Source organism: Elgaria multicarinata, chromosome 1 (genome assembly GCF_023053635.1).
Source record: "Elgaria multicarinata webbii isolate HBS135686 ecotype San Diego chromosome 1, rElgMul1.1.pri, whole genome shotgun sequence".
Lineage (NCBI taxonomy): Eukaryota > Metazoa > Chordata > Lepidosauria > Squamata > Anguidae > Elgaria > Elgaria multicarinata.
Window position 1 is genome coordinate 42,928,388 of NC_086171.1, and position 14,967 is coordinate 42,943,354.

The following is a 14,967-nucleotide window of genomic DNA, read 5'->3' on the forward strand; positions in this document are numbered from 1 at the left end:
ACAAGCACCATCCAATGAATGTAAGGACCCCAGTCCTTTATTCACAAGATAGCAGTTCTTCCATTCAGGCTCACCGTTCAAGCATGCCTAATTTAGCACTGGGATATCAATGGTGTTGATATTCCTTACTACTACTACTGCAACTATAAAACAACTAGAAAGAGTCAATAACTTACCAGAAAATTGGAAAGCAACGGCTGGCTGTCACTTTTAGAAGTGCCTGTGAAGACATTTCCCCACATTTTATCTGGGTGAGGACAGTTTTGAGTGGACAAATAGGTGATAAAGAAAGTTAAGCAGCATTCACTCATCCTGCAGTCATACCTTGAAAAAACCCATGGGCTGTGTTTCATTATCACAGAACTACATGGAACTATAAAACAATCGCAGTACTACATGGAACACCTGCCCAATGGTAGGGCCGTGTATATCCAACTGGATGAGGAACTGTGTGCCAAACAAACCCTGCCAATGCAAGTTCTCCTGCCTGATCCAACACAACAGCCACGACTATGCTATCTTTTAAGAAAGCTAAAATTCTACTGATTGGATATTCAGGTTGGAAGAGAAAAACACTCCTCCATCCTCATCAAACAACTAATTGGCAGGATTAAAATTTCTTCTTTTTTAAAGGGTATCATACATATGATCTGGCTATTCCATGCATGCTGTGAAATATTTTATAATGAACTTAAATGTATAAATACAAACCCTACCGGTGCAAAAAATCAATTGTTTGTTATTTGAGAATATTATGCACAAAGGCTCACTACTGAGTGTAAGCATATCTGATGTACACATCCTTTATTGCTGTGTTTTGTTCTTGTTCTACTGCAAATGGTCTAAAATGTTACTGCTTTTTTACCTGTTGCCAAAAAGACCAGCTGTTCTAAGCTGTTATTATTTATTATCATGCCTAGTATTCAATAGAAAAACAGGAAACTACAGAATGCGTATATGGTGTTATGGATGAAGTTCAACTTAAAATACTTAATTCAATAAACAAAAAACCTACGGTTTATAAAACAACGTTAAGGATGTACACTTTTCCACCAAGCACCAAAAAGTGGGGAAATTGGAAGTTAAGGCTCACCAGCCTTAACACCACATCCTCCCTAAGGAGGCAGAAAGTACCAGTGAAATTCTCATTCTCCCAAAGCAGATAAACCATGAGGACAGGATGGAGAATAGGATATGCAGAGGTGACTGTGAGGTTGTGGAAAACTGATGACGAACAACTTAGAGCCACCTACTTCTTTTTTTGTTTAGAGCAGCCCTTCCCCAACCTGGTGCCTTCTCTGGTGGGCCCGGGCTACCAGGCCCGCTGCCGCTGGAGCAGGTAGACCACCCCCCTGAGCCACAGTCCAGTTACCTCGAACGTAACTGAAGTCTCAGGTGGGACAGGGGGTTGGTCTACCTTCTCCAGAGGCAGCGGGTTTGGTAGCCTGGGCCCGCCGGAGAAGGTGACTGAAGTGGTTCTTGTGGGACGGGGCGTTGGTCTACCTTCTCCGTGCCAGCGGGCTTGGTAGCCCGTTCCCGCCGGAGAACGCAACTGAAGTGGAGCGGGGGTTGCCCAGGCACAGGCAACCCCTGCCCCACTTCAGTTACCTTCTCTAGTGGGACCGGGCTACTAAGCCTGCTGACGCTGGAGAAGGTAGACCAACCCCGTCCGCCTGAGCCACTTCAGTCACCTTCTCTGGTGGGCCTGGGCTACCAGGCCCGCTGCCGCTGGAGCAGGTAGACCCCCCTCCGAACCACACTCCAGTTACCTCGAACGTAACTGAAGTCTCAGGAGGGACGGGGGATTGGTCTACCTTCTCCAGAGGCAGCGGGCTTGGTAGCCCGGGCCCACCGGAGAAGGTGACTGAAGTGGTTCTTGCGGGACGGGGGGTTGGTCTACCTTTTCTGGCGCCAGCGGGCTTGGTAGCCTGAGCCCGCCGAGGATGTAACTGAAGTGGGGCGGGGGTTGCCCAGGCACAGGTAACCCCTGCCCCACTTCAGTTGCCTTCTCTGGCGGGACCAGGCTATGAAGCCCGTTGACGCCGGAGAAGGTAGACCAACCCCCCGTTCCGCAAAAGCCACTTGAGTCTCCTTCTCTGGCAGCGGTGGGCCCGGGCTACCAGGTCTATCGCTGCCAGAGAAGTTACACCCCCATGGCGGCAGGCCCAGGCAACACTCTCCCCACTTCACTTACCTTCTCCGGCGGTTGCAGGCCCAGGTTTAAATTGAGCCCCTGGCTCCACAAGGGCCCAATTTTTGGACTTGCTTCCTGGTGGAGCCAGGGTCTCCATTTTAGGGTGACCATATTTTGGAAAACAAAAAGGAGGACAACATGGTCGCCCCCAAGGGGGCGTGTCCAGCACCAAGGGGGCGTGCCCACCCGAACATCGCCTTGGTCACATGTCTGATTTTACAGCACACATTTAAGACAAATCTCTTCTTCATAACATCTTAATGTTAAAATCACTGAAATAAAGAACAAGTGAGAGATTCAAGGTATCTGAAATTAACTTCACTCACTCCTACTTTTGTAGGTTTTGCTGTACTTTGAAGCTTTTGCTATACTCTTTGTGTTTATTTATTTATTTATTTATTTATTTTATTACATTTATATACCGCCCCACAGCCGAAGCTCTCTGGGCGGTTTACAACAATTAAAAATAGTAAACATTAAAAGTATACAAAAATTTAAAAAACATAAAAACAGTATAAAAACAACAGTATAAAAAGTGTTACATTCTCCCCTTCCCTCAAATATTTTTTCTGACTGTATCTTCACTCCTTGCAAGCTGCTGTTGTTGTTAACAGGGTTTGCTACTGGCCCCAGATCTGTTTCAAATTTGGTGTGGCTAAAGCTCTACCTAAATCCTATCATGGTACAAAGTTTCATCGCTTTATCTTTAAAAATGACGATTTTAAAAATAATAATTTTAAAACCTCAATTTTTAAAAAAATTCCTAAAAAATCAATGGATGAATGGATCTGTTTCAAATTTGGTGTGGCTAAAGCTCTACCTAAGTCCTTTCATGGTGCAAAGTTTCATCTCTTTATCTTTAAAAATGACGATTTAAAAAATAATAATTTTAAAACCTTAATTTTTAAAAAATTCCTAGAAAATCAGTGGATGAACAGATCTGTTTCAAATTTGGTATGACTAAAGCCCTTCCTAAGAGCTACCATTGTGCCAAGTTTCATGTCTTTATCTTAAAAAATGACGGAGTTATAAGCATTTTTGTTAATTCCCATTAGAGCTGCTCTTTGCAAAAAATCCGGATTTCCCCTCCCGGATTTGCCGGTTTACAACAAAAATCTGGCCAAATCCGGCCATATGGTCACCCTACTCCATTTTAACCTGAGCCTGCTGCCACAGGAGCAAGTAAGTGCCCCCTTGTCCCGGCTGGGGCTGCCGCCGCCGTGCCTCCCCCGGTGGGCCTGGGCAACCCCCCCCACTTCACTTACCTTCTGCGACAGCAGTGGGCCCGGGCTACCGGGTCCGCCACTGCCAGAGAAGGTAGGCCCCCGTCGCAGCGGGCCCAGGCAACCTTCTCCCCACTTCATGTACCTTCTCTGGCAGCAGCGGGCCCGAGCTACCGGGTCTGCCGCTGCCAGAGAAGGTAGGCTCCCCGTCGCGGCGGGCCCAGGCAACCTCCTCCCCACTTCACTTACCTTCTCCCGGCAGCGGCGGGCCCGGGCAACCCTCTCCCCACTTCACTTACCTTCTCCGGCAGCAGCTGGCCCAGGATACCCTCCTGGGAAGCTTATACACATGCGTTAGCTTAACAGCTTCCCATAGACTAACGTTGGATGCAAAAAATAATAATTAAAAATAAACGGAAATGAATTTTTAAAAAAGAAAGGCCATTCCACCAACTAGAAGGACAGAGGAACACAATCCTACTATTGGATTGCATGGTAAGGGTCCCAATTTTGCGCTTTTTGTGCGCGAAAAAAGGGTCGCCAACCCGGAAGTAGATGAGTCCGTTTGAAACAGAGAGGCTTTCTCTCCTTTTGTCATTTGAACTAAACCACCCTGCCCTGAATACTTCACCAATCTTCTTGAAACGCGCAGGGTATGTAAAACCAGCATTTCTTTCTGGCAGGTCTCCGTTTCAGAACGATTGGTGAAATATTTTTCATTTTAGAATGCTAGGTAGACCCACCCGCCAGTAACTCCTTTTAACATGGTGGAATGCTCTTTTTACTGCCGTGTTTCCTGTAATTACAATTTCATTATTTATTACTATTGACAAATAAATATTTTGCAATAATAGCCAGGTTGAGGCTATTTGTGTTTTAAGTTCAGTTAAACAGCTATTATAACATTAAAACACTTTGCTTTATTTTCATACTTTCATACTTTATTTTCATACTTTCTGCATGCTTTGTTCATTCCACATACCCAAAAGGAAGCAGTCTAACCATTAACTAAGATGGTCTTTATATTATTGGGCTTGAACTTGGGAGACTTGCTTCAGATTTCTACTGAGCTATGAACTCGCAGCAGCTTTTTATTAGACACTGAGGCCTTAGCTAGACGTAAGGTTTATCCCGGGATTGTCCCGGGGTCATCCCTGTTCATGTAAATGACACATAGGATATCCCAGGAGCAGGCAGGGACGACCCCGAGATAAACCTTAGGTCTAGCTAAGGCCACAGTCTGCATGGCTGGGGCATGACATTTTTCTATCTAAGCATGTTTAGGATTGCTCCTTTATACAGAGATAACTACTACAATGATGTGCCTTCTGAAGTAAAGAAGTCAACATTATTGCCTAACAAGGGCTTGCAAAGCAGAATAAATATTTGCATAATACCTACCTGGCAAAAACAGTAATCCTCTCAGATAAACTCACAAGTTATGTGGCGTAGTTAACCACATTTCTATACCACGCAATAGATGAAAGCTACTACACCTATGCAAAACTAAACTTGCTAAGCTACTTGTCAGTGACAAGGGAGAAGTGAGCCAATCAGAACTGTGCTAGAATGGAACTCCAACTTGAAATGCAGTGGCAGTTGGGAATTCTGTGAGATGAGATTAATGGAAAAGCTTTTATATATTAATTTTGGCATAAAAACAAGAGGAAGTCCCCAAACAAAGGATTCTAAGGCTATTATCCTAACCCATTGACCTGGGATTGAACTCAATTGATTTACTTCTAAGAAGAAAGGTATATGATTTTACTTATCTGAAAGCAGGTCCCATTAAATAGACATTCCAGTAGACATGCTTAGGATTGCACTGTCTGCTTCACTGAACATAATGGTATTTACTTTTAAGTAAACATGTATGAGTAATTACAGCTTTCCAGGCAAATATTTTGCCATTGAATGTAGACTCATAGATAATTTCTGGCTCTCAATTTACTGATTAATACAAGGAAAGAACACTTCCCATTTTAAAATGCTTACACATTAGACTCCTAAATATGCATTGTGCTGGTTAGTTTTGAAAAATAATTGCAACTAATTTGTTTTGTACATGTTTTAGCTTAATGTTACAATTTCATTAATTCTGTTTGACTTCAGTGTCTTAATATTTATTCAAATCCACTACACACATTGTTTATGCTGTTCCTTTTGTAGTTTGCATTCTTTTAGTTTTACTTTTTTGTTTTTTGATAAAAGGCTAGAACAAGCACATGATTGAAATTTTATTTTGAAAAGTATGTCTGGTGAAAAAGAGAACGAACAACACCCCAATATAAATCCAGTGGAAGTTAATGAAGTCTCTCCAAACATTTTTGAAAATGGCAAAATGCAATCCCCTGAAAAATTTGATGCAGCTAGAAAACCATCAAGTTCACTACCTGAAGGAAATCAGAACGAAACTGAAGCTAATTGGAATGCTAATGGAATTAAAAACATATCTTCGGATGTTTTTGAGACAGATTCAAAGTCAGATATGTTACAATCACAACCAGCTTATGAAATTACAGAGGTTTCATCAATAAGCAATTTATCTGAGGAAAAAGGTGAATTCCTTGAGCATTTCACAGAACAACTGATAAAAAACTCTTCTGAAATTGTTCAAAGACAATCAGAGAAGGATGCCTTACAAGCCTCAGAAAAATTGGAAATGCTTAAAAGGATATCAGCAAATTTGATGTCTGAAACAACAGATACTGAACTTCTTGCTTATCTCTACGCTGAAGGATTAAGTGAAATCCCTTCAGATTTTTGGGAAGGACGAGCTAGAAAAAGCTTACTACATTCTATAGAGAATGCTACTGTACCTCAAAAGGTATCCATGGATATGATGTCTGAAACGATGCTTGATGAATGTACAGTTCAATTAAATGCGAAAGGACTGGTTGAAATTCCTACAGGGGTTTTTGACATCAAAATGTTACGTTATTTGTATTTAGACAATAATGAAATCAAAACCATTCCAAGAGAGATAAGATCGTTGAAAAGCTTGGCAATATTATCAATGGATGGAAATCAATTAACATCATTACCTTCTGAAATTTCTCTACTTAAAAACCTTAGAACTTTAAACTTCAGTCATAACCAAATATCATGGCTTCCCAATGGATTTTCACATCTTTCAAGCCTGAAGTGTCTTTTGATCAGTTATAATAACATTGAAGTATTTCCTTCTGCTTTGCAAAATCTTGAAAAACTGGAAATATTAGATCTCAGTGGAAATAAACCAACTCTGTCAGAGACTATACCTACCATGAAAAATTTGAATGTGCTCTACTTAAATGCCAATAAAATGTCAATATTCCCAAAGATTCTCTGTTACCTTCCGAATCTAAGTAAGCTAAGCATGTCAGAAAATCAGATCCAAAGTTTACCAAAGGAAATTAAAGAACTCAAGACATTAAAAGAACTTTCACTAAATAACAACAAACTCTTATTTTTACCTGTACAACTCTTTCAATTGATACAGATAGAAAAATTGAGATTGGATGATAACCAGTTAGAAAGTCTGTCGGATAAAGTAGAGAACTTACAAATGCTTCGAGATCTCAATCTTGCCAAAAATTTATTCAAGAACATTACAGATAATCTTTGCAACTGTGCCATGCTAGAATGTCTCAATCTTAATGACAACCAATTAAAAACTCTTCCCACCAACCTGTACAAACTAAAATATCTAAGGGAACTCTACTTAAGCAGAAATCAACTGATCTTGTTAGATGAACAAATATCATACATGAAAGAACTCTCAATTTTAGAGGTATCAGGAAATATGATAATGTACATCCCTGTTGAAATCAAAAGTTGTACAGAACTCACTAAAGTTGACTTAAGTTACAATAAGTTGTCCTTGTTTCCAGTTGGACTGTGTGCACTGGCTGCACTTCAACACCTAAATCTCAGTGGAAATTATATTTCAGAAATAACTACTGAAATTTCATTCATTAAAAACCTGAAGTATCTAAATCTCAGTAAGAACAAATTGCCTTCATTTTCCATATACTTGTGCACTCTTTCTAGACTAAGCTACTTAGACCTAAGCAACAATGAAATAAGTAGTATTCCAACGAATGTGCAAAAAATGAAGTCTCTTCGGGTTCTGCTGTTATACCATAACAAATTTATTTTGTTTCCCAGAGAGTTATGTTCTCTAAATAAACTTAAGGAACTTGATCTTTCTGAAAACAAGATACAGCTCATTCCTTCAGATATTAAAGACCTGCAAGAACTAATAGACTTTAATTTGTCAAATAATCAGTTTGCATCATTTCCAACTGAAATATGCCAGCTTTCATCACTGCAGAAGTTAACGTTATGCCAGAAAAATGGATTAAAGGTAAAATGTTACTTAAAATATAAAAGTGTATCACATATATGGTTTCACATTCAGAATTTTATTTTTTTTAAGAGTTCAAGATCAGTCCTTTGTAAAAGCAGAAAAGGAGAGCCACTGCAGTGTGATGGTTGGAGTGCTGGACATGGAGACCCACGTTCTGGTCCCCTCGTTGCCATGAAGCTCACTGGGTGACTTTAGGCCAGTCACTGACTCAGTTTAGCCTACCTCAAAGGGTTGTTATGAGGATAAATGCAGAGGATGAGGATCACGTATGCCACCTTGTGCTCCTTGGAGGAAAAGATCTATAAATGTAACAAATCAATAAAATTTAAAATAAATTGAAGTGGCTTGCAGTACAATTCTATACAGATCTACTCCGAAGTAAGTCTCATTGAGTTCAATAGGGCTTACTCCCAGGTAAATGGGTATAGGAATACAGCCCAAAATTAAATTTAACAATGGCTAAAACTGCATGGGTGGGCAGAAAGCGGGTCTTAAACCACTGGTAGATCTATGGGAGATCAGCAAGCGTTTCTGATATTCAATTGTTTATCAATAGCTATAACAAAAATCAGACTGCTGAAATTCAGAATGCTTGGGGGAAACCCGGGATGGGTTTTTGTGTGAAAGGACTGTGTGCTCAGTTTTGGTACTGAGAACAAATATCTGTGCTGAACATCTGCTCAAAAATGTCCCACTTCTTCAGAAGCCCTGTTATGAATAGCTGGGATTAGAAGTGATTTACAGACTGAGACTCAAAATCTATACTCGTCACATTCGTTCAAATGATTATGGAGCCTGGTAACCAACCAGGTTGCATACTCAGAACCAGGACATATGCTGTGTGCACCTGCTTCTTTGGTGTTCAAGTCTTCCTCAGAGTTCTGATTGTGGTGTATCTTAAATACTTTTTCTCCCAAGTCTTTGTAGGATGTGGACGAACAGATCTTTTCCTGGTTGAATATTAATTGGGCTCATCGCTTGGAAACTTCTCTTTTTGATGCTAAAGGACATCACCTTTCCTCAGAAGATGCGACCACCACTTCACCTGCTGGCAACATTCCTGAATATACAACCCTTGACTCAGATTTTGGGCGTATCTTGGAATCTCTGTGTTTTCCTCCAAACTCAGCTAATTACATGCATCTTGTAGTTCACCTTCCACAGTTAGCTTTGCATGTACACACACCTGCTTTCCCTATTGCCAATTCCACAGCCTTTCCCACACACACCCTGGTAACTGCATTCAAACATCAGGTACCCTCTCATCCATTAAGAGGTCAGCCTGGGGATCCTGATTCTGTCAGGACCCAGCCAAACATGACTTGTGAGTTGCCAAAGTGAGACAAAGTAAACAGGGCCCCAACATTCCACCATAGGAGTTCCCTAAGTTCTCCAGGGTGGTTGTGCACGTTCTCCCCCATGGAGCGAGACTAAATTTGTCTGCTCTTAGCACAAGCTTATATAGTTCCTTTCTTCCTTCCCGAAGATGCTCAAAGCATCCCAGGCTGGGAAATCAACCATCCTTTCCCTGCCAACAGGGCTCCAACATTCCACATAGGAGTTTCTCACCTCCTCTGTGAGAATCAAGGCACAACACCCATCTGTTTAGAAGGATGTGGTAGCTTGGCACAGGCCTTGCAGCTGTAAAGTTTGTCGATTTATGGAGCTGTACTTGTTTATTACAATTAAAGTGTGTGAGAGACCTACTTGAAACTGCTCATTATGTTAGCTAAAGCCTGTTGAAATCTACTCAGTTTGCTAAGCTTCACAAATTTCTGTGCCTTCAAACAGCATATAGCAGTTTAAATCTGACTCCGCGCCAGATCTTCCAGGTGTCAAACCAACTACTACGACTGTGTGATAGCTTCACTATGCTGGCACAATGCCAGATATTTGCCACTATGACACTCACACCAGCAGAACAGATAGAATGGCTAAAACAGTGGAATTGTGGGAGAGACAGGAGTGGCACAGGAGAGGGACACACACCATGTACTATTTCTCTTCAAAAACAGAAAAATGGGCTGCAGTTGGAAAAATACAAATAAGAACAGAGCCCAAAGAGCACCCAACTGCATACACTGAATACAGTTAAACACTTAAAGGTACATGCGATGTCTGTGTATGCTCCTACATGTATAAATTATTATACCCAATACGAATTCAAGTTGCAAAAGTATTTAAAGTAGAAAGTCCTTAAAGCAAAGTAGCTAGTTATATTAACTCAGTTATATATCATACACATAATTCACATTTACACATAACAGAATTCCTATACCTTAAATGGAATAAACTCCTTGTTGGGTTCATGTGGTTTTGTTATACAAAAGAAGCATCATTCTTGTTATGGCAGGAATCCGGTAAATTAATCCTGTTTAATTTTGTATGATTTCTTCAGATAAAGAATCTTATTCTTCAGATAAGCAATCTTATCATCGCTGCGTGCTATCATGCCGTGTGTTGGGAGTAGCCTCAAGCTAGTAGTTCCCAAAACTAGAGATAACCTCCACAGAGAATGTTGTCTTAATCACCAGCTTACAATTCCATGAGCCTCGAACAGCGAAAATAATGTTGAACAGGAGTACACAGACATCGCATGTTCATTGTTAAGTGTTTAACTGTATTCAGTGTATGCAGTTGGGTGCTCTTTGGGCTCTGTTCTTATTCTTATTTCTCTTCAGTCCACGGCCATGCCCCCATTGATAGTGCAACTTTACCCCAGCCCCAGACATTCATCGTGGGAGTACAATTGGAACTGAATAGTTAAAAATAAAATTCTCTAGCCTAGAGCTGAGCCCTACGCATGTGTTCTTTATTTTGATATTATAAGACTAACAGTCCTTCATAGTATAATTTTCAGTATAGTCCATCAAAAAATTTAAGTTACAACAGTAAATTTTGTTAACCATGTCAGCGTTTTTCCACTCAGCTGAAGGTGGTTTGAGTAAACATATTTTGCATGCTTTGTATTTATTATTATTATTGTTGTTGTTGTTGTTGTTGTAAATCCTGCTTGGCCAGAAGAAACAGTGGCATGAAATAAATGTGTGTAGACCAAGGTAAGCAAAGCCTCTCTTGAGCCATTTTTAACTCTCTTAAAGACTATTGGTCTGTTGCAAGCCTTGGCTGGAAGAATCCAGGAAAACATTTCAATGTGTGATGTAGCTCCTGCCAAGGAGGCCATGTGGAATCAAATCCAGACCATAGAACTGCAAGCTTTTATGCAGGTATGGCTGTATCACAAGATATCCCATGGCCCATTGTTGTTTGTTCAGTGCATTTGCTGGACTTGATGGTTACCCTGTGGTCCCCCATTGTTAGGCCAGAACTTGGACTAAATATCTACTTGATATGCTACAGGTGCTGGATTCACAGTGGACTTGAGTCTTGACATAAATAGACCATATGTATAAATGTGTGGTTCTATAACTATTTTGTCCTTTTTATCTTCAGTTAAAATTACTTCCAGAAGAGATATCAAAGCTGATAGCCCTTAAGGAGCTTGATGTGTCTTATAACGAATTACAAGAAATGCCAGAAAGTATAGGAGAAATAAAATGTTTGGTTACTTTAATAGCAAACGACAATTGCTTAACGAAGCTTCCCTTGAGTTTTTCATCACTCCATAATTTACAGCACTTGAATCTGAGAGGTGAGCATTTAATTGTTTAATGTCCAGGAAAATTCTGGCACAAAAACAATATAGCCCCAACTCAATGACAGCAGAACCTGTGCAAAAATAAATTGGCACATGCAGATTAGGCTTCTACATTAGGGACTAGATCCTGTGTATCCTGTGTATTTTCCCTATTTAGATCTCTACATTAGCAGCCTATTTAAAGGAGGAGCTATCTGAGTGCAGCAGCAAGAACAGAACCTTCTGATGCTCTTATGATTCCCTGCATCACAGCAGATGACTGGCTAGGATATGCTAGGAGTTGTAGGAGTCATTTCTGCCTAAAAACGCATAGGATTGCACCCTAAGAAAAGGAGGAAAGTTAGGCAGGGCACTCTCAAAGAGAAAGCATCTACCTTGAAAACATGGTTTATTTTGTTGTAACTGAATTTGAAGCAGGTTACTTATATGTTTTCCTTTGACTGCCTCCTCAAGAGTCACTTCTTTCACAGAAGTTGCTAATGGTGCTAACCTGTATTCAATTGCTATTTGTGACCAGAAATGTTCCAGATCAACAGTATGCAAAAATAATTCTTTGTACTTACTTTGCCAGAAAATAAGATGCTATATTTACCAAGTGATATGCACCTTCTTCTGGAACTGAAGGATATAAATTTTGATGGAAATGCTCTGATCAGACCTCCACCGGAAGTCTGTAAAGGAAAACAACTGCTTCCCATAACACACTACTTAGAAAGTGCTGATGAAAGAGATGGTAAGTTTAGGGGAGGTGGGAAATCTCACAGTATCACTGCCACATTATCTTTCACCCACAAAAACTCTCTTCCCACCAATTCACACCCCCCCCATGTTGCCCATCACCCCCACTACCATACCTTTGCCTGACATGTGGATTCACTCCTGGAAACAGCAGACTGAACATGCAGGCACATAGGTCACCTGGTTGTGGTCTTCTGCACTATGTTGAGATGTACTGTATTTTTATTTCAATAATAATTTCAAAATGTGCATCTGCACATATAAACTAGCATATACAAATTTTCTGTATTCCTTTTTGATGATGCATTTCCTCATTTTTGACTTCACAAGTTGCCAGCTACATCTGGATCACATTTCATCCCATTCTCACAAATGCAACAAGCAGCCATCAACCTGTCATGCTGCAACAAGCCTGTCCCATGCCTTTTTGGGCTTTCTGTGGGACACCATGTTTGGTTCTTCGTGCTTTTTTTGCTCCTCCATATCATAAAGTCTCTATTATTTCTCCACCCCTCATATACAGCCAGAAGAATATGTGATGGGGAGAAAGTTACAGGGAAAGTTAAGTCCAGTCCAACAGCATCTATAGTATAGATCTTAATAGTGGTAGGAAATGGGTCCCCTGCCAAAAATTGGCTGAAGAGAGAGGTAAGGAAAGTGAAAATCTATAGGGGGGGGGCAAGAAACGTGAGAACCCAGAGAAGGGGTGTGGTCCCAACATTTTACCTCTCCCGGCAATTTGTGGTGGTGCCTGGGGCATTTTTTTCAAAATGTCAAATGTGCCTGTGAGCCCCAAAAGGGTGCTTACCCCCTCTGATCTATACCAAAAACTGTGACCTCATGTAAAATGTTCTGCTAGGGAACCACCTAAAGCTTTAGGGCAGTGGTTCTCAACCTTCCTAATGCCGCGACCCTTTAATACAGTTCCTCATATTGTGGTGACCCCCAACCATAAAATTATTTTCGTTCTTCTCTACACGGTCCATTGTCATGGGATGGTTTGCTAATGAAAATAATACATAACAATAGCTTTAATAATACAAAAGATGATACATGACATAGTTCAGTCAATACAGTTTCCTAAACCATCAGAAATATGTGTTTTCCGATGGTCTTAGGCGACCCCTGTGAAAGGGTCATTCGACCCCCAAAGGGGTCCCGACCCACAGGTTGAGAACCGCTGCTTTAGGGTGACTATACGAAAAGGAGGACAGGGCTTCTGTATCTTTAACAGTTACATAGAAAAGGGAATTTCAGCAGGTGTCATTTGTATATATGCAATACCTGGTGAAATTCCCTCTTCATCACAACAGTTAAAGCTGCATGTCCTGCCCTCTTTTGCATCTGGTCAATAGGGCAGGGCTCCTAGAGCTTCAACTGTTGTGCAGAAGAGGGAATTTCACCAGGTTCTGCATAGATACAAATGACACCTGCTGAAATTCCATTTTCTGTTCAACTGTTAAAGATACAGGAGCCCTGTCCTCCTTTTCATATGGTCACCCTAGCTATGGTCTTCTAATAGTATGCCTGTAGGAAATGGGTCTCCTGCCAAACATTGGCTGAAGAGAGAGGTAAGGAAAGTGAAAATCTATAGAGGGGGAGCAAGAAGTGAGAACCCAGAGAAGGGGTGTGGTCCCAACATTTTACCTCTCCCAGCAATTTGTGGTTGGAGAACAGAACAGACTGCTACAAATGATGTCATATTAGTAACTGCTTGCTAATTACCTCTCCACATTTCTGATTATATTAACTACTCTATTTTCTCTGCCCTTCAAAGGATAAAATTATGGTTTCCATCAACGTCTAAAAGAGCTAACCTTCTTAAAATTGTGGTCAAAGCCTGAATAGTTTGACATATGAAATAAATTTTCTTGTAACCTTTGCAATGTTCTTATTCTAGAAAAAATACTGGAGAAAGTATTGAAGACAATTGCCTGCAATGTCCCCTTTGAACATTTTGAATTTTTTTGTGAAAAGCTTAAGCTTAACAGTGATGTAATAAAATCTATTGAAAATAACAGGTTAGTGATAAGTACAATGTATTTTTCGCTCTCAGAATATTTTGCTACTTTCATTCAGCTTTTTAAATTTTTGTTGTTGTTTCATTGGTACATCTCCTAGTAGCTTAATTCATCTGCAGTAGGTCAAGCATTTTCTCTGTTTTAACTTAGGACTCTTTTATTAGAAGAAAAGGTTACTCAGGCATTGAACTACTGGAAAACTGAAAACCAAGATCTGTCCCCAGCTGCCAAGATGGACCAATTGATCAGAGTACTGACCATGACTGGCCTGTATTACCTGACTAACAAAGTGAAAGCTGTAAAACTCTGTTCAAGACTGGTAAAGTTCTGAAGAGTACAAAACATTTGTATTTTCAATTCAGATGTTTGGGTACGTAAGCAGAATAAAGTTAACTTATCAGGACTCAATACTTTACTGTGGTTAATGAATTGCAACACCTTTCAGTTAAAAACAAAACAAAAGATAGACTCCTGTGATTTCAGCGAGGCTTTTGAAGTGAATTTGGCTGTAGTACTGAAAAAAATACACAAGTTGAAGGGAGCTACATAAAGATTGTTTACCTGATTAGATTGTGTCATTGCCAGGGCCGTAGCATGATTTTTTTTGGTGGGGGGGCACTACAAACTTGCAACATAGGGCTCCTCTCAAATTCCCAAACACATACCACACTTCCATCTCATACATGCCACCTCAGCATTTATATTTATAAGCAGACATAGCAGAAGGGTGTACTTGACATAGGCATTTACTTACACATATTCCAAACATATATTTTAAAACA

The 14,967-nt window shown here is 40.4% G+C and overlaps 1 protein-coding gene across 1 annotated transcript; it reads left to right on the forward strand.

Annotated features, from left to right (window-relative positions):
• The first annotated feature begins 5,668 nt into the window (after positions 1 to 5,668).
• Positions 5,669 to 14,583, forward strand: LRRD1 (leucine rich repeats and death domain containing 1). Its single transcript, XM_063126993.1, has 5 exons — positions 5,669 to 7,765; positions 11,222 to 11,420; positions 11,998 to 12,159; positions 14,065 to 14,185; positions 14,336 to 14,583. Exons 1-5 carry the CDS (start codon positions 5,669 to 5,671, stop codon positions 14,514 to 14,516), a joined length of 2,760 nt encoding a protein of 919 aa, XP_062983063.1. The 3' UTR covers positions 14,517 to 14,583.
• Positions 14,584 to 14,967: the final 384 nt, after the last annotated feature.

Coding starts and splice junctions, on each gene's coding strand:
- LRRD1 (XM_063126993.1), top strand. CDS start 5,669: ATGTCTGGTGAAAAAGAGAACGAACAACACCCCAATATAAATCCAGTG. Junction 11,421..11,997: donor ACAGCACTTGAATCTGAGAG/GTGAGCATTTAA, acceptor TTACTTTGCCAG/AAAATAAGATGCTATATTTA. Junction 12,160..14,064: donor AAGTGCTGATGAAAGAGATG/GTAAGTTTAGGG, acceptor TTCTTATTCTAG/AAAAAATACTGGAGAAAGTA.